The sequence below is a fragment of the Dermacentor albipictus genome, chromosome 5 (assembly GCF_038994185.2).
Source record: "Dermacentor albipictus isolate Rhodes 1998 colony chromosome 5, USDA_Dalb.pri_finalv2, whole genome shotgun sequence".
NCBI lineage: Eukaryota > Metazoa > Arthropoda > Arachnida > Ixodida > Ixodidae > Dermacentor > Dermacentor albipictus.
Genome location: NC_091825.1, coordinates 137473755 through 137493540, shown reverse-complemented (window position 1 = coordinate 137493540; position 19786 = coordinate 137473755). Strand labels below are relative to the sequence as shown.

The following is a 19786-nucleotide window of genomic DNA, read 5'->3' as shown; positions in this document are numbered from 1 at the left end:
ACCGGGAAGAAACTTCAAAGCAACAGCTGATTGACCAGATGAAGCTTTGCACAGAAAAACAAGCAGTACCTTCAAGTTCACATGGCAGTGAAGCAGTGGAACACGAGTACAATGTCCAGAGGAGCGACTCAAGGCTTATATATTACATTTCCGGATACGTGGCCAAAAAGTGTGTGCTGCCCACCAAATGCTGTGCGTGTAATGACAGCCTCTTACTTCCAACAGAAGAAGGGCGCCGCTTGCATGCTGCAGAATTTGTGCGCCATAATGATGAAGGAGGTTTACTCTACCCCTCGGTGGAACTGTTCCGCTTTATAACAAGGCTTGAAGACATTTTCACTAATTGCTTTAGTGCACAAAAAGTTCATCGGGAAAGCGTAATGGACATCCTGCATATGATTCATTGCGCCGCTCCCTTGAAGGTGGGATGCAGAGATCATGCAGAAAGCCTGACTCCTCGCATAGTCAGCTTTTATGTCACCACACGGCTCCATTTTTTTATCAAAGGCTTGAATAAAGCACATATGCTGTCAAAAAGAAAGGCAGCACAGCACCTGAAGCTAAGCAGACTGACTTAGCCCAATTTCTAAGCTGCTTGTTAAGTACATAAAGCTCTCGGGATGATTCTTGCGCTATTACAGAGCGCCTGGAATAAAATCGTATGGGACAGAGAAATCAGTTTCGAAGTCGTTCTCCCTTTTTTTCTGCGCGTCAGATTTCGTCTTGTGCAGCACATACTTTAAAAATGAAGTGCTTTCTCGTGTAGCCTTAATTTGACGGATATCTGTGCATGTGCACCCTAGCAGACACTGTAAGGTGTCTTTTGCGATCGCGAACATCATGCGAATATTTGGTCCCGCAAATGACAATTGCTTCGCAAAATTTGGTACTCGCAAATTATTCCGGTAGTGCCATCTAGTCCGAGTTGACGACTAAGCGTGAAAAAAGAAATTGCAGCGCATCGACTGTCCTTCGTCTGCTACTGGCTTTGCTCAGTAAGACACGCCCAAAATCTTACGGCCACCTCAAACACCTCTACGCACATAAAGTACCCAAAAAATAATTGAAAACCCAAGCTGAATTGCGTTAAAACAGCGGCTGTGCATAACCAAACACGCTTTCTATTTTTGTGTGCCACGTACGCTTCAGAGGGGAACAGGACGAGCTTTCAAGAGCGGTCGATTGCAGCGCCGCCGCTGCAGGTGCCACCGCGCGCGTCAGCGGAGAGGCGCGGTCGTGCCACTGGAAAGTATTCTAGTACACTGTACCAGCGGAGCACAGCGATGGCAGCGGCGTCGATAGAGGCGCCATCTGTTGGAGCGCGGCTGCGGCGTTGCTAGGCAACGGCGGCTCAAGGTGGTTCGTCGGCCACGGCATACGGAATTCGGCTGCCTGCATACGGCATACGGCGCGACGAGCCGAAATGGCTCGCTGAATGGCGTAGTAAAGCTTTCGCTTAAAAAAAAAAAATTCCAGCATTCTCGAGCGTTGTAACAAGGGAAAACGCCGCGTCAAGATCCCGACTTCGTCACGGCAGTCAGCTTCGGCGCACGATCCTCGAGGGGCATCTCGAAAACTGGCAATTTCGCCCGAAGGCGATGCGTTGAAAGCGACAGCTAGCGTTTAGCGTGCGGTTGAGCTGTTCGCGCAGTGTGCTAACAATACGAGGAGGAGACATGGCGCGATGCTGCACGCCAGAAAACTGCTGCTTCGCAACGACGGGAACAGCGCCCCGGCAGATATCAGGCCTCTTTCAACGCTGGCGTGGTGAGGAGCGTCGCCAAGTGGCGTTGCAGGCACCGCACATTGATGGTGCACGATACGAGACCGACGAGCGACCGTCGGCGTTTGTCAGCACCCCACAGCCGAGATTAAAGAGTATGCACCGCCGATGTGGCATGCACACAGCTCCTCAGCAGGAGCGCTAATGTATGTGCGTGTGCACAACGCCTATGCTAGCGGGGAAGCCGCAACGCTACCCTGGTTCCGGAATAGCAAATGAAGCTGAGCGTGACTGCGTGCGCGCCTGCCTTCGTCGTTTTTGCAGGCAAACGCACTGCGAGTCTCTGGAGGCCTTCCGACTCTCCACGCGCGGGCCGCGCACGCGCTGTCGATTCCAGAACAACACGGCGGCGCCGGCGACGCAATGCGTCTCGAGTTTCCGTATAATTGTATCGCTAGAAAATCAGGAGCGGGAGATTTCAGTGAAGAGAAAGGAGAAGTCGGGCAATAAAAGCAATAATTTTGTGGAGCGGCATGGCCTCTCTGTCCCGATGTAGGAGCGGCCCGCTGCGCACTAATGTCGCGCACCGACGGACCTCAAGAAAGTTATTTATCCATCCATCTATACAGATGTAGCTTGCGTGACAGTGCCTGCAGAGCCGGTTTCTCCGCAATAAGAGTCTTTATGAGGAGAAGCTCGCTTCTGTGATTCTTTTAGCTCTGATGTCTTGTTGTTGTTTCCCTCCTCTTCCCTCTAGTGCGGAGTAGCAAGCCAGATATACAGTGATCTGGCCAACCTCACCGTCTGTGCTCCTGTTCAACCTTTCTTCTCACTTCTACTACGCCGCGACGAAGTATGCAGTGCTAGCGCCGCGCGCTAAACGGTCGTGATGATCGCAGCGCGTACAGCAGCGGCCTAGTGATGCGACAAATGGGGCGAGTGCCCGAGAGACGGCAGGCGGAACCCGATTGTAAGGTAAAACGAAGGCGAGTACGAAGCTGGTCGCGAGCAAGTAAGCTGAACCTCTGCCACACAGACGGCGAATCAAGCGCAGCCGAAGATGAGCTAAAGGCTTTGATCGGTTATCGGAAGAACATCTCATACAACCAAGGAAAGCGCTACGTCAAAGCACACGGAATTGCGTGCGCCCTGCCGGGAAACTTGCAAGGCTGTCGAGCCACGTAACATTCGCAACGTTACCGTTCCATCAAATCATTGACTTCATATGTACGTACGCTGCACGCTGTCAATAACTCCTTAAACTACCAGTTACTAGTTGGGCAAGTTTTAGAGCACACAGCCACAGTATTTGCGGAGTTGCAAAGCCGATCGGCGAGTGGTAGGGCCTGCCGCCATGTTACTGTGGTACTCATGACGCTTCAAAACACGAGAGGGCGAATAGCATCGTCTCTCTGCCATATTTGGAGACTTGGAGCAAAGGATGCTACAGAGAAGTTGAAGAGCCCCGCCCGTATAACAGGCGGTTACTGATATGTCGGCTTCAAAACTTTTGAAAAAGATCGTGCTTAACGCTTTGCGGGCTCAATTCGCAGAGCACCCACTTCAGAAACGAGAGGGGCCAGGCTAGTCTTGGTCGAAGTAACTGCGGTTTGTAACGAGGAGGCGGCATTCCAGTCGCCGACTTTTCATCGACTGTTAAACTCCTTACGCAGTATTTCCGCTGGTGTCACCGCGGCGGTGAGAGTGTACTGCCAGCTCAATCAAGGCCACAGAGTTCCCTACAGAAATTCCTTGAGGGGGGGGGGGGGGAGGAGGAGGTTCTATATGGCGCTATTGTGATCAGATTCAACAAACCAATGCGTTCTAAACGCAACAATTAGCAACTGCTATATAGGTGCGCGCAGTGTTATTGCTGTCGTGCGCCTAAGAAAACATCACTGCTGTGAAATTTAGGCCAACAAAGGCGGACTAAGCGCAATAAACGATGCCTCGATGAGGTCTGAGGCCACGAAGATCATACGAAACCATGTACTACACCATCGCTCCCGTGGTAGATGGAACGATCGCAGCCACCAGTTCCCTCCAATGATGAATACATCATATGACAGTCCCGACGTCACGTAAATGATACCCATAAGAGACTGATAAGGCGCGCAAGGAAGTGTTTTAAGGACTAGTAGGGGCCGATGATAGGTCCTCACACATTGCTGCACAGTTTAACGCTTAGGCCTATGTGCAGAAAGAGGTGACAAATTTTTTTGAGCGCGGAGTCAACGCGGTCGCGCACCGATGCCACGAATATAGTGTACGACATCATTCCAGTACACTACAGCCACGACTGTCGACGCGCGCTTCGGCGCGGCGCCTGGTGGCAGATAGACAAGACACGGACAAGAGCTGGGTAACTTTATTTCGCAACAGAAGATGAAGTTGATGATTCATTTACAATGGCATTGAACGGTCATTATGATGCAGAATGTTTCAAATGCAAAGCACTTGCCGCGACGTACCACTGATAAGTTGTTGCATAAATTACCCCTGAAAACAAGTGCGGGCATGCATTCAGTATAATTAACACACAGATTTTTTTACGTCTCACTAGGTGTTATACATATTTTTTCAAGGTTTTCGCGTTTTTTTTTTTATTTCTAGAACATTCACTTCATGATGTGCTCAAAGAGGAAAGCAATGCAACGTTTGAACAAGAGGCACGCAAAAGCTATGACAATTTTGAAGAAATGAACGTTGACGCGCAAGATGGTCACCACAAGCACGCAGCAGGCAGATCGGTGCACAGAACTCTCGCGATGTGAAAGGAAAAATAATACGAGGTCTAACAGGAGGAGGAGTGACACGAGTTTGCTTTGCAGATGATTGCAGTCGTGAGTTCTACCATTAAAAAAACAAAATATTCACCCAGACTTTCCAACTTGACCACCATGGACGCCAGACACTTAAAAGGCGAAATACACCTAGCTTCTAACACCACAACTGTGTGTAGCATTTAAAAAGTTCAAATGGGCCCTAGAATGGTATCGTGACCATCGAAGAAGCCTACAGTTGCTAGATATAGCTTTAGTGATATCTTAGACCATCCCACGCCGCGGGCAGAAGCCCTGCGTGAAGGCAAGCTACGGATAGCTTGATTCCTAAAACGAGATCGAAGAAAAAGGAGGAAAAGAAAACAGAAAAAACGGAAGGGAGGGGGTGGTGGTGTTAGAAAATGAAGATAACAGCCAAACAAGAAACCAAACTGGCGCGATCATAACAGTCAACAACTGGCAATAATAACGTTAGTTTACGCATAGTTACACGGTGTGTGTGTATGTGGCAAGGCTATTTAACGGTAAAAGCATCCCAGCCCGAAGGGGCCTCGCCGTTCCTCGAAACTCGAAAACCCCGCAGCTGGTGAGCGGCCGAGGCGTCGTCGAAGACACGTCCCACGCACATATCAGCTCCGCCTGTCAAGTCAGACGCTCACACCACAGATCGCGAGCAGCACTTCCTCCCGTCTCGGCGCCAAGCCGGCAACGCGCGATAGCGTTTCTACGGGCTTCTTCGAAGCAGTACGGAGCAAACAAAGGAAGGGAGAGGAGGTGGGGGGACAACGCGTGCAAAAACACACAATGTCCGCTACTGCGTGCAAGCCACGAAATGGCCAAGCGACGATTTTGAAAAAAAAAGAAAAAGAAAGAGAGCGCGGCCGAAAGGTACACGCAAGCAAAACAAGTGACAGAACACCCGAAGGTGTAAACGCGAGAAACAAAACGCTCAAAACGCCGGGTAGCTGGCGTTTCCGACCAAAGGCTTCGTAACATCGCCGTGGCCGGAAAGTGTGTGAGCGTGTATTAGCTGTGCGAGCCGAAAACGCAAAGTTCGTGTGAGAAACAGAGTCGACGGAAGACAGATGTCCAGACTAAGCGATCGAAACTCGGTTTTGAACGCGAGCTAGCCCTCCCCGTTCGATCCTTTCGCCCAATTCAGCAGCTAAAGAAGGCGTTCAGCAACTCGCTCTCGCCAAGTGCAGCGCGAATCACGCTTGTCTAGAGTGATCCATCAGACCAATTGGACGCCGCGAGTAGGACTACACGTGGTCATGCCACCACATGCTCGGTCCACGAGCTATAAAACAGATCCGCAAACCAGCAACTACCACTGGGTAGCTGCTGTGGGCGCTCACGCTTTCTGCAGCCGCCCACTCGACCATTCTAGACAAGTGTGGTTCACACTGGAAAAAAAAAAGGGGGGGGGGGGGGCACGAACGCTCGGGGCCGAGCGAGAGCTTATCGCCGCCCACGAAGTCGAGAGGTGCGTAACAACGAGAAGCCCACTGCAGAGTCGTCGCAAGCGAATCTTCTATCACCTCGCTGCTTCCCAAGAGAATGCACCAAACCGTTAGATCGTACTGTGGTTAGGGTCCACTCGCATGAAATGACTATGTTACAACAAACTCTGCGCGACGGACAACCGCAACAGGGATGTTTTCGAACTCCTCTGGCCCTCACAGTTGCTTGCCTGGATCTCTCCCCCGTTGCCGATCATTGGCCCTGCCCTCGTCGTGAGTATAACTCCGCAAGCCGCCGTGCTTCGATATATCTTTTTTTTTTTTCAGCAGCCTAAGCTCGTGCGGAAAACGAACGCGAGTTCTCTGCGCTCTCTCATTTCGAACTCCAGCGACGGAGTGGCGAGTACTATTGGCGAAGACGCGCTCTGCGTCTCGAACCTGCTAATGAGGAAAGCAAGATGCATATATGTATAGATGAAACCGACAGGCCGAGCGGAATGCCCGCGCGAGGTCAACGAGCGGCGTACGAAAGGGCGACACAGCGAGCGTCGAAACGAGGTTCGACGCGAGGCGTACGCAGCGGTGCGCTCGGAAATGCACTAATGAAAACCGGACTCCTTCCAAGGCACACAGCATTAGTCGAAAGCGAAAAGAAGCCTCTCCGCGGGCGACAGGACCTGCCACCGGGCACTGGTGCGAAGGGGCACGCCTGCCGCTCCCAAGCTCAGGAGACTGACAAGCGCTGCTCCTCTCGACATCTGCTGCAATCTTGCTGCAGACGACAGTCCTTCAGCGAACTCTACGCGCGGCCCGACGACAGTTCCTGTCACGGGGCGATCGGCTTCCGAACTTTTGACGAAGGCTGTACCATCGTCTAACAACGATCATCATCGCAACTCCTGCGGCCATTTTATTCCGTTTGCTGCGTGCCGGCAACGTTCCTGTCAGCAACGTTACGCACGTTCACCGTTCTCTCAGGAGGCCGGGGTGCAGAAAAAAAGGGAAATGTTCGTGAGAATTGCGGCGATGAATACACCTCTTAAGTGTGAAATGTGACGAGATTACGCCCCTGTAGGTGTACAGTTCGTATCTGTGATCTTTGCACCGGCCGCTAGATGGTTGTATAATGGAGAGTCCTGGTTGAGCGAACGAGTGTCTGGGGGGGGTCTTTGAGAGCTTTCGTGGGTTGTGGCATTCCCGAGCGGCAGCGAAAATATTGCTAGGCGAACGTAAAAAACCAGAAATAAAGGTATAAACAAAACTACACGACGCTCATTCAAAAAAGGGGAAGAAAAAAAAAAGGACTTGCAGGCATGGACGCAGTATGCAGAGGCAACTTTCTCAGTTACTAAGCAAGGCGGAGGGGCTGCTGTTAATTTGCAGTACGAGACAATTTTGTTGCTTTGCGTCAGTTGCGTAGCTAGTAAACTGATAGCAGCCCTACAGTCCGGTACGTTTCGATAGCGCAGCCAAAAAGGGCACGCACTGCGTTTTAGGGAAAGGGAAAAAGGAAAAAAAGGTGAGGAACATGAGGGAGGGTCAAGGAGGCAGAGCGGTATTGAGTATGAAACTACACTCCTCTCATTTGCGCCGCGAAACGATGGTGATTCCGCTGAAACATCGTAACCAAGGGCTGAATGTCAGGAAACTGAGTCATGTCAGGCACCACGCTCTCGCTTTAACACAGAACGCCCAGCGAAAGAACAAAATACGCAAATTTCGTCCATCACAATCCTCCCCATTTTCCAATTCGTGCAGCGGGAGACTTATCTCGATGTCGTCTGCCTGCGACGTCCAGCAGGTCACTCCACTAGTTTCGCTTTCTTCGGCTTTTGTCTTTGGCAGGACGCGCAACGAAATGAAAAGGAACTGTGACAAAAGTACAAGGAAACACACAAAGGGGAAGAAAATCAGAAAGGTAAACGAGCATTCAAAATACGAAAAACTGAACCATGCATTCTGTGAAGAATTAAAAAAAAGCATCTTTTTTTTTTCTTCTTCACTGACACTCTTCGACGTGAGAAAAAGCCCGTCGTATTCGTTGTACAAGTGCAGAGCTGGCGCCAGCGTTGCCGACCAAATTGATTTACCTCGAAGTGACAAAGGAGACACTTTTTTTTTGTTATAGAGAGCAGGCTAGGTCAGGAAGGTTAGGCATGTATATCTCTCCGTATATTTATATCGTATATGTATATTTATATATATATATATATGTATATATGTATATGCCATAGATATATGTAAGGAAAAGAAAAAAGGAAAGGAAGTTGGTATGTTCACGAAGCACTTTTTTTTTTCTTCTCAGCGGCAACCTTTCACACCTTGCATTAGTTTTTTTTCTTTTTTTTTAACACCAAGAAAACTGGAATCTCTCCATACTGGGTGAAGGAAGTTAGAGGTGTTATTCTCTCTCAAGGATTCGGAATAATGTGGTAACAAGAAAGGAGGCGGTTACAGGAAAAGGTGCGGAGAAGTCACGGGCTCTCCTCGCAGCATCGGCTGCGAAAGCCACGTGACACGCGAGGTCATGTAAGGCAAGAGTGACGCGGGACGCTGGGCGCAAACATTTACACAGTTGCAACATTTTTTTCCTCTTTTCGTTTTCTCCCCTCGTCTTTGTACGCGTTGCCGCCTCCGTATGCTACTTTCTCACGGGGTAGACGCAGTTCTACGTGCACGTACACAAACACTCACGCACGCATTCATCATCAGAGACAAGAGATTGGTGCAGTTAATGGCGACAGACACTGTAAATATGACCTCTGTCAAGGCGGGCGATTGCGGGACCTTCACAAGGTTCTGGAGGTTGGAGGAGGAAAAAAAAAGGGGGGGGGGGAGATGCATGGCATGTGTCTCTCAATAACAAGGAACAACAGCGTCAACATGCATATCTATCAAGCCCAACAAAAGCTGCTCGCACGAAGGCCAGGCGGAGACAGCTTGAGCCATTTTTTTTTGTTTAAACCTGCGCGGCCGCTACCATGTGTTTCGCTGCTACCACCAGCTCCGGCGGAGTACTGAAAAACTTTGCTACTAGTATTTGTTTTGCGTGAAACTGCGCACCCACCTTCTCCCTCTCTTACCCCTACTTACTCTCGGCATTGCAATGTAATGCTAAAATAAATGCTCGTCATATATTTATATATATATATATATATATATTTATATAATCTGTATAATATTTATATTTGTATACGACTAACATACAATTCAGCAAGCACTGTGAAGTAACTAACAATCATGTTGTACGACAAGTCCTCTGTCACAATCTGATTTGCAAACGAAAGAAATGGGAGTAAAGAAATGCAAGGGGCAAAAGCAGAACTATTTAAAGCACTTTACTAACACATTGTAGACGGATAAGCAGGTGAAAAAATACTAACCTGTGCATAAGGAAAATGAACTAAAAAAAGGAGCTCACTCGCACATATTGTAGTGGGTCTCGAGCACGTTCATTAATGTCCCTCTCCCTGCCCGGCATTAAAATATGCACAAACTTAACGGACATATCTCTCAGGCAACCTGGTCACAGTGACACTTCTGCTAGCATTTAAAGCTCACACACACAGCAAACATTTCCACTCCATCAGTTTTCGTTTGTCAACAATAATATCGAGCAACTTCTGCTTTGATTGACAGGGCAACATACGGGCACAGCGAGGATACCAGCAACCTGCCCCAACTCATCCGCGACTGCTCAGCCCCGTGAGCCAACAATTCGTCAACAACCACTCAGTGACTGAACTAGTGCCTCCACCCATGTCACCAACACTACTTGCACATCGGTTCATAACCGAAATCACGACAAACTTTGAGCTATGTAAAGGGGCAAAAAAGAAAAAATAAAGACCCGAAAGGAGGAAAACGAGAAACTGTACTTTTCCACGGGCACAGCTACATAGCGGGGGAAATAGAGCGAATGGAAGGCGCGAGTCCCGAAGACACTCGCCTGCGAATTTTTCCACGTCTTTCTCGGCTTTTCGCTCTGTCTCCGTCGCACGTCTCAACTGCCATCATTCAATGGCATAAAAGCCTGACCTAGACACTGACACACATACACGCATACACATACAAGACAGGGTGCTGCTCTTGTAGATGTGACAGAATCAATGTTGTGGCCGACGAAGCCAAGTTCGGCACGAGCCGACAGGTGCGCGTAGAAGTAATGGGGGGGAGGGGGGAGAGAAGGAATACGCGCTGTATGCATTCAATCTTCCCGCGGTCAAAGTGGATGCGCAGCAGCGGTGTGAAAGGAACGGTTCGGTGACACACGCACACACAATGTTACAATCGAAGCGGCGCTGCAGTGCCATACGCGATCAACGGGAATTGGGACAAAGTGAGAGAGAAGGGACAGAGAGAGAGAAAAAGCGGCATCATCGACGTGGTAGCGTGCGCGTCCAAAAACACACGGGCATGGAGGAAGAAGGGTCGATCTCGCGGCCATTTTTTTTCGTTTTCTTTTTTTCTTTCACACGGCAGTTTCCACACTGTGATTGGATGTCGCGTCGCCTTCCTTGGTGCCAGCCGGATGCGACGACGCCTGCTGCTGCTGCGGCGGTTCCCGGCCCGGCAGCGACGAGGCAGCGGCACTAGGTGCCGCCACTGCGGCGGCTGCCTCTTCCTTGGGTGAGGTGAAGCCTGCACCGGCCGACGTGGACGTGTGCGGTTGCGAGTGCAGCTGAGACCGCACAAAGCCGGTGCCCGTTCCGGATGGGGAGGCCGCCGACGCCTTCCGTAGGAGCGCGGTCTGGTAGGCAGGATTATTGCGAGCGTCTAAGTTACTGCGGAAAGCATTCACTACTCGGATCTGAAACAGGCCAGAAAAAAAGGGGGAGAGAAGGGGGGCGGGGGACCGGGGAAGGGGAAGAGAGGGGGGTCCAGGCGAAGAAGATGGCGGGGATGGAAAGCAAAGAGAACACGGGAGCCACGAAGGCAGGGTGGAAGAAAAAGAAACGAAAAAGAGGGAGCGGGGGCGGGGGGGACAACAAAAAAACGTGTGAGTACCAAACCAAAATAAAGAGAGAGAGAGAGAGAGAGAAAAGTTCAAAACAAAAATGCAGCAAAACAAACGTGAGCAAACTAAACGAAGCTTCAAAACCAAACAATGCTCGCAAAATTGAAAACCAAAATGTAAAAAAAAAAATATGAGAGGCAGCACAGCCAGATAGCAGCAAAAAGGCGGAAAAGAGAGAGTTTTGTCGTAAAAGGCAGAGCAGTTGTTGCAGCAGCACCCATATTGGTACAAAGAAGTGGCAACCAAATGCACGGTCACTGCCTCGCTCAGGCTGAGACATATCAAAACTGATCACTACAACTATGAGACAGTGCCGCGGGAGGAAAAAAAAAAGTCAGTGCGTGGCAATGTAGCGCTAGTGCACAGAGGTTGTGCCCTCGAAGCTACAAGCTAGCTCTACAAAGAGGCACCCTACTAAGCTTGAAAGTCCACGCAGCAAAACTATTTTAAGGTAAAGCACTAAGAGAGAAAAGGGGGAGAGAGCAAGCTGTCAAATTCATTACAAGTGCTTGCCTGGTGAACGAAAAAAGATAAAAGGAGCAGCTCGGGAGAGAAAAGTGCCAATAAATACTACCTGAAAGTGCACGTACCTAGAGCTTGCAATCACCACGACACTTGCACTCTCCCAGTGACACGGGCAATTTAAGAAATGGTCGGCCTCACCAAACAAAGCACAGAATATACACAGCCATTGACTTTATGGCTCAGCGCAGAGCTGTGCCTGAAGGCAAGCATGCTCATAGCAAAAAAAAAAAAAAAAACCATGCATCCAACAGCAGCTGGGCGGCAGCGGATCCTATACCGTGGTGATGCACACTTCACTATGGCGTGCCACTCTTCCGGAACAGCTAGTCTCAACTCCACTGTGAGTAGCATCCGCTGCCACAACTAGCAAACTTTGAGAGGCATGACAAAACAGACACACAAACACGCACAGTGAACACTCTTTGCCAATCCGTGCACACCCCAGCAAAACAATGAAAAAAGCAGCTTATGGGACCTGTTATATGCTGATGCAGCATATACTAAAATGTGGCTAACCACAGGAAGTGGTGTGAGCTCGCATCAAATCCTTAACGTGCCTTTGTCTTCTTAGCTGTTTGCACGGGGCTTTGTTGGCTTTTGAAATAAACAGCCACTGAAACTTAAAATGGGCAGCCAAACAATAAAAAGGAACAAAAAAGAAGGTAAAAATTCACACTAAGATTAGAAAACCAAGACATGCACATGAGAGCTTGTCCGTTTGGTTTTTGTTACTTGACAAGGTTGAGTATTAAGAATCAAGCATTGCATCAAATGCAGCAGGCCCTAAAGGGGCCAATGTGGGAACTCCCAGTTGTCAACAGCAAGAAAAGAACAAAGGAAAATCCCAAAATAGAAATGTCTACAGTCAGTCTGTGCCGGTTGTGACATTGGTGGTGGTAGTTGTAGGTGTTCCTCCAGTGTCCCGCGCAGTTCTCGGCTGTCTGAGATTCTGTGGTGGGGTGGGTTGTGCCAGGTGTTGTGTGTGACTGGTCTGCGCCGTCTTCCTGCAGACCTTCTCTCTTGGTGCCGTTGTCCCAGTTCTGTTCATTCACTTTTGTGGGCACTTTGTGCACGGTCACAGCATGTTCTTTCGAACACAGTGAAAAGAAAAACCAGTGCCGTGGACATGTACAGTTGTTTCCCCTTGTCACATTTTCCCATGATGTCAAACACGTGTCGCGTGGTGTGAGCTGTTGGTCACACATTGCAGGAAAACACAGGCCCTGCCCTAGAACCAGGACAGCGCCACCACAACAGGGCAACGCACCTGGCGCAGGCAGCTGTGTTTGCCAAGGCCAGAAGCCACCTTTGTGCGCACAGTAAATGTGGGTGACCAATACACGCATCGCTACGCATGTTGCAAGTGAAGTGACCTGTGTCTCAGAGTTCCTTGTTTTTGAACATCAAGGCCTAACAAAAAAAAAAAAATGGCAGCTATGTGTTGCATGGCATGTATCGTAGCAAATGCATTTGCCCTATCACAACTGCTTGTTTGCTCTCTTTGAGTCTCGTATTTTAAGAGGCACACAGAAAAGAAAGAAGCTGCCGAGCACAAAAAAACCACACCAAAAACGAAACCAAGCCATAAAGCAGCACAAACCAGCAAGGCACTAGCAACACTTGTAAACCCAAAGCCAAACTCTTGTCACAACGAGCATCACTGCACGCACTAGTAAAAAAAAAAGGACAGACTGCATCACTTCCCCTCTCTCTCCTTGGGTTATAAAAACGTAAACAAAAAAGGGGGGGAGGGGTCCTCTCAACCACGCGCGCGCTCTCACCAGCGACATGAAGAGAAAGATCCAAAGGGAAGAAGCCCACCAGACAGGTTAGACGGCACAGTGGAGAATAATATAACTGCGGGTGTCAATGCCAGAGGAGGCACTATATAAAGCGTCAGCAGCGGCACTGGTAGCAACCACAGCAGCAGCAAAGACAGCGACATGCAGGCGCACACACCACACAGGATCTGATAAAGCGTGTTACCATCACAGCACAGGAAGTCACGACCTAACTCCTAAGCAAAGAGAGAGAGAGAGATAATGGCGGCAGAGTATGCCATGCGACGACGCGAAAACTGGTGAGGCGCATAACAGGAGAGAGAGGAGGAAACTGTCCACTCGTCAAGGCACAAACAGAGAGATCCATGCCATTTGCGTCGCAGTTGCGTGCCTATAAGTTGAAGGTTTCAACTTACTTGTTTCGCCAAAACATCAGAATGATAGGCCTGCATGCATAAATGACAAATGGAGTAAATGACACGCTCTCAGAGGCACCAAAATAGGACAAATAAGGTGTGAAACAAGAAAACAAACAGGAATTTGCGGCTCCTTTGAGAAAGAGTCTGACGTGAAAACAAATATAAAACAAAAAGTAAAAAGAAGTTCCACAGAACTGGGCAACCGGAGTCCACGATTCGTTGGATATAAATGCTGCTGCCTGTGGTGAAAAATGCACAAGAAAAAGATTCCAACTTGATCTTTACCACACCTGCTGTACAATCTGTAAATTTTTTTATATGCTATATACATATACAAGAAAAAGCCAGTCCTAGTGTTAGAGAGGGCGAAAGGACAGTAGTGCGACTATTGGGTGGTGATCAATCTGTATGTTAGTGTTCAATCTTCCCAAGCTGTCTGCAGCAGTCAAACAAGTACAGTGCTGGTTAACAATTGAAGTCCATATGCACAAGTGCATGCTAGTAAGTGAACCGACAGTCTGAAAGCACGCAAAATATACCGAATATGAATGCACTATTATTGTATGTTTACTAAGAAGGTTTACAAATTGAGCAACCTAGTTAAAATAACATGGCTGGACAACATTTGATGGTTGCGAGTGTGGGTAATTATGGCCAATAATTATGACAGTGGCAAAGTAGTAAAATATGAACATATTAACCCTCGTGCTTCTGAAGCTAGCTTGAAAAAGTGGTAGGATGGATAGCCATGTAATTCAAAATCTATGTAGGACAGCAGTTCTCGAATTGAAGTAAAAATCAAGGGACAATACAAAACAAAGAAAAAAATATAATTACTTGAAACCAAGAGGACATAGGTGTAGCTGAGGGTGTAGCAGAGCTTGCTTGAGAAATGATGCCGTTAGTCACAAGACTTACAACAGCAACCAGCCAATGAAATGCAACAAGTGGCAAGGAGATAGTTCAAACCTTTGCCACAAGCAAATGGCACTTTGTAGATAGCTAGTCTCACCGAAAACATGTCAGCTACCATCCTAAGTGCGATGCGTGTCAATGTGTTAAAGGCACAGATTAGCCCAAATTGCACATTCCGCAACTGTCCTAGGCACAACTAGCTGCACAATCAGCTGACAGAAAGTGGTTCTGCGGGAAGGTACTAGCTCAAGCCATGCACAATGCAAGTAGGTTTTCTGCACAATGCAAACGTTGCCTGAATTGCAAGCTGAAACAACAAGCACTAAAAAGGCCAATGCAATGTACAGCAAGCCTATGCCACCACAAAACCTGCAGACAAGATGTAATTCTCAAGCAACATTTCAGGCTGCTGTTTACTTCCAGCACCACTGTAAGTAACGCATTAAGCTCCAAATGTAAATTGCTAAAGAAAGAAACAGGTGATGCAGGAGTCTTGAACCAATGTCAGAAGGCCAAAGTTAAACAAGCTACGGTTCCAAAGATTTTATCTTACGCATAAAATTTGTCAACATCAACAGCAACCAAGGTTCTGCTTTTGAATCAAAGAGAATATGCACAGTTCACAGTGATCATGAATAATGTCAAATAGTTCATGCTTCTTCCAGTGATCGTGAGACCCTGGCAGCCATAAGCTTATAAAAAGTGAGCTACCAAGCATTTCTGTTATCGCTCAAGCACCTTGGAACAACTTGTAAACCAACACTGAATGCAACATTTCCAGTGACATGCTGCATAACAAATGCAAGGTGTCAAAGCTCATGCTGGGTTGTAAAGTTATGCTACGTACCAAGTTATAGTCACTACATTTTTCTTTTATTAATATGACAACTAGCAACTTTTCTTTGCCATTTAAGCGTCATCTCAATGGAAGAATGAAGCTGCGAAGGTGTGTTCTACACTATGTGAATTAGGACTTCTCCTCAGTGTCATCAGCATTACAAGACTTCAGCACCTCAAGAAATGATGGTCATATTGCATTTCATTCCTGCAATGATAAAAGAAGTTCTTGATTTTTGTGTTGCCCAAACACTGCACTAAAGTTTAAGTGTGCAGTGCAAATAGGTTAACAACATCTTTCCTAATGTATTTTGTACCGTATTGCGAGAAAGCAAGCTAGGTTATCTAATGCTCTTGCAACAATGGTGTCCCACATGGTCACCATGCCCGAAAAAAAAAAAAAAAGAAGGATGCGTCTTTCATATGCTTCACATGAATGCCAGTTTCGTTTACTAAACTGTCATTTAGGTGCAGGCTCTATGTTACCATAGACTTACTGGACTTGCTAAAATATGTGAACGCTTCATCTGCCACAAATTACAGCAGAGTGAGTACTGTGGTCATAAGAAAACGAAAAAAAAAAGCACTCCAGTCAGCATTCCCAACAACATGCAGCTACTGCACACAAGAGAACAAACGGCAAGGCTTAATGAGTCGAACAGGTCTGCGTAAATAGCATTTTTGTCAGTGTAAAGTGTGAGAATGGCCATGCTCGTGTTAATTGAGCAGAGGTTGAGGCTGCGACATAGTTGTAGGTCAGAGGTATTCAAAGTGAAGCCCTTTCTAGTGCAAGCACCGAGGCACTGAGGTACTGCTCACAACAAAGCCATGCTTAAGAAAACCCAGTCACTTACCGGGAGGGCCACAGGCAACACTTTGAACACCCCTGCTCTAAACAACAAAACTACAACTTTGGCTTACGTGTCATTCATGTGCACAACACCCGCTGCCACTTTTTTTGTTCTTACAAATACACATTTCTTTTGTGATGCTGCTTTCTGTCCAACAAAGGAAATGTGGAAATGAAACAAATGCTAACTGCTTGCCACGACCATTTACGCTCACGTTTGTCATGAAGTATAAGACAACAACAAACAACAAAAAAGAACAGAAGGAACTCATTGGACACCAGTCATTGAACAAAGCAATAAGGCAACAAAATGCAGCTACGCTACAAAAGAACACCACCACTCCCGTACTGTGCAGAACCAAGCTAGAAGCAAATGCAAGCAGTTAGTACTACACAACTAGACAGCCCATGGTAAAAATCAGGAGAAAAGCCACACAGCCCAAGTTCATCAAAGTTCATGCCAAGCACAAACTTGCTAATGCAGGACAGATGTGGGTGCCGCCAATTTGTGTTCGCTTGCAAATGGTGATGGGGGAGCACGAACCTAGGTTTAACCAATTTGATCATTGTTCGGAGAAGCACCCAGAGTCACCACTGCACTGATGTTAGCAAATTGTGAGGCAAAACATCGTTGAACGTAGGCTTGCGACAATATTCCGGCTCCAAACTTGAACGGCAAACGAACAGAAAGCAAGCTTAAAGACAACCTCCACTATGCATAGCTTTCCCTGTGCATTGTGGCTTGAATGAGACGAAAAGCACAGAAATATATGCCTCTAAAAAAATATGCCTGCATGTCAATTACCAAATACTGTGTTGATAATAAAGCTAGGTGAACATGGCTCTTTTAGCAACTGAAGTCTGTTTGGTATTCAAATTTTGAAAATAATTTATACATTACTTAGCATAGCAAGTTCACTCTGCATTTTATCGTCTCCATGAAAAGCAGTTCGTCCTCCTTAAATAGACAGTGCCACCATTTCTCCTGCTGAAACAAAACGTTTCATCTGGCATCCCTGGAGACTCACGATTCTGACATATTCTGAAGAAAACAGACAAGTACTGCATCTAAACATGGCACCAAATGAAATGTGCCAAGAAATTGTACCTTTATGTGAAATTCTATTGCAAATAAGAAAGCAATTGAACAGGAAAAGCTATTTATACCTTGCCCTCTTATCAGGGCAACATTTAGTGGGCGATAATTTCCGTCAACATAGGATGACACAATGGCCATTTTTATAATTGCTAGTTTATCATAGGCCTGTTGATATTTCTGCAGTCCATGGCAATAGGTCCTCCAAAATGCAAGGAGCTTCTATGGCCTTAAAGCATGGTTATTTATTAGTGGCACCGCTAGCAGCCATGTCAAAAAGTTGTGCATGTCACCACGGTGTTTACTGCATACCGCCAAGCCAAAATGCGGCAGGGAAGATGTCTAACAGCACTACACATCACATCAATAAAAAATTTTTCACTGTCACTGCACAAGAGATACTAACACCACCAGCGGCCAGAAACCAAACACTAGCTGACACATGCTGCTCAGTGACAGTCTACAAAAAAAAAGGAAGAAGAAAAACATACAAATAAACCAAAAGGGGCTGATGTGCCTGGTTCCATAGGTGACTCATTCTAGCCTATACGAAATCAACAAATAGAGCCAGAGAAAAATGGGGCTAAATAATGGTGAACACAGCTCATAAAGAGATGACACAGCAAGAATGAAAGGTGCCAATGAAGTAGCATAACTCGTAAACACCACACAGGAAATCGCAGGCACATCCGCCGATACAAAGGGCAGTTAGTAGACATTGTGTCACTACATACAAATTAAGTACTACAGAGATAAAAAAATGTTTCAAAAAATTATAAATATGGACAACGCAGCAGGCACAAGGTGCAGGACAAAGAAAAAAGGGTTTCCAACAGCTGAAAGAGTCTTACAGCTTGATCTGTTGCACTCTTGCTGTAGGGAACTGGAATCAATCGATCCTGCAACTCTCCTCCAATCACCTTGGGAAATAGCATCGGGAGGAGGGTCAGTGTTAACCCAGCCAAAACGAGCTGACAGAGGCGCACTTTCGTTCAAACAACCCTTTGCAGAAAAAAAAAAAAAAACTTGACCCCATTCGTGGTGGTGGTCCTGGTGGCCATCCTTAGCCAACAATTTTGTGAAAAGAAAAAAATAGGGGGGGGGGAGGGATGTTCTTTTGGTGTAAATCACCTATTCAGTTTATTTGCATTCAGAATCACTACGTCGACAAGTGCCATGTGCATCTTTGCAACATAATTTGTACGACCACCTCGTCATATGCAGAATACCAGTGCCAGAAAATCGCCAGCCAAGATGGCTTTCAGCCTCTCCAAAGACCAGCGTATTTCACATTTCTGTGAATCTGTTTGTACTCCCCACAAACCTGCTGCCGAGTTCTCAGTGTCTATGCGAAGCAGAGTTTTTATCATTCCTGAGGCTCCAGTGGCTGTGCCGGCCAATGAAGTCAAGAGTGACAAGCTAAAGAAAATTTGATTAGGCATTCGTATAAACCTCCATGTTGCATGCCTTAGAGTTGCTTTCCACTTAGCAGATATACAAGTTTTTCTTTATGCTGCATGCATATATATATATATATATATATATATATATATATATATATATATATATATATATATATATATATATATATACACATATATATTTCACTTAGTGATTCTACTGTTGGAATTATTGGCACAAGGTTAGCACATTATATAGTGGGTCATTCACATGTTCATACTGAATGTAACTGATACCTAAATTACCAAGGCTGATGTGAGCGATCATGCCTGGTTCACCATTATCCTCAAACTTCACTGACCTATGTCAATTCTGTCACCAAATATAGCACTATCCAAAGCTACCGTCACTATTATAGCGCTAAAGCATGGCAGTGACTGTCCTTGTAATGTAATAAACTGTGTGACAACAGCAAGCGAGCGATATATGAAGAGTAACTGTAACACATTCTGTGATAATGACCGAGGGCAGCCACAGGAGATCTGCAGAATAATGTTTGCCGGTTCCTTTAGTGATTGACTGGTTTGAACATCACAGAATTATGGAGGACAATTATGGAGTGCTTTCCAGGTAGGATACCTGTGCTGAAATCTCAGCTGGCAAGTTGCCACAGTAAATGACATTTCTTCATTACTGCTCCATCAGAGTATGGCTATCATGGCTGGGAACCAAATTCGCAACATTTTCCTCAGCAGCAAAGTGTTGCACATGCCATTAATGTTGTTCTGTGACATCAGAGGCAATAAAAAAAATATCTAGATGTACAAACAAGCTCATGATAAGTCACCGTGGCAAGAGGTCCTTTAGCAGCACCAACGGAAAGATTGCAGCACTACAGGTCAGTAATGCAAGCAAAAACCAAACATGCATGGCCCTAGCTCCACAGCTTGACAGTTGGTTTTTCTCACATAGCAAC

At 46.9% G+C, this 19786-nt stretch overlaps 1 protein-coding gene across 3 annotated transcripts in view; it reads right to left on the bottom strand.

The window, feature by feature from the left end:
- Nucleotides 1-4073: 4073 nt before the first annotated feature.
- PMCA (plasma membrane calcium-transporting ATPase 3) overlaps nt 4074-19786 on the bottom strand; it is a 359676-nt gene continuing 343963 nt past the window's right edge. Inside the window, exons 26-28 of one of the 3 annotated variants that reach the window (XM_065441205.1) lie at nt 18261-18329; nt 13709-13738; nt 4074-10779 (exon numbers count right to left, since the gene is read on the bottom strand). In XM_065441205.1, the coding sequence (XP_065297277.1) occupies nt 10441-10779; nt 13709-13738; nt 18261-18329 (438 nt within the window). In that variant the 3' untranslated portion in view covers nt 4074-10440. The remainder of the gene's footprint in view (nt 10780-13708; nt 13739-18260; nt 18330-19786) is intronic. The other 2 variants (XM_065441206.1, XM_065441207.1) reach the window with 2 other exon arrangements.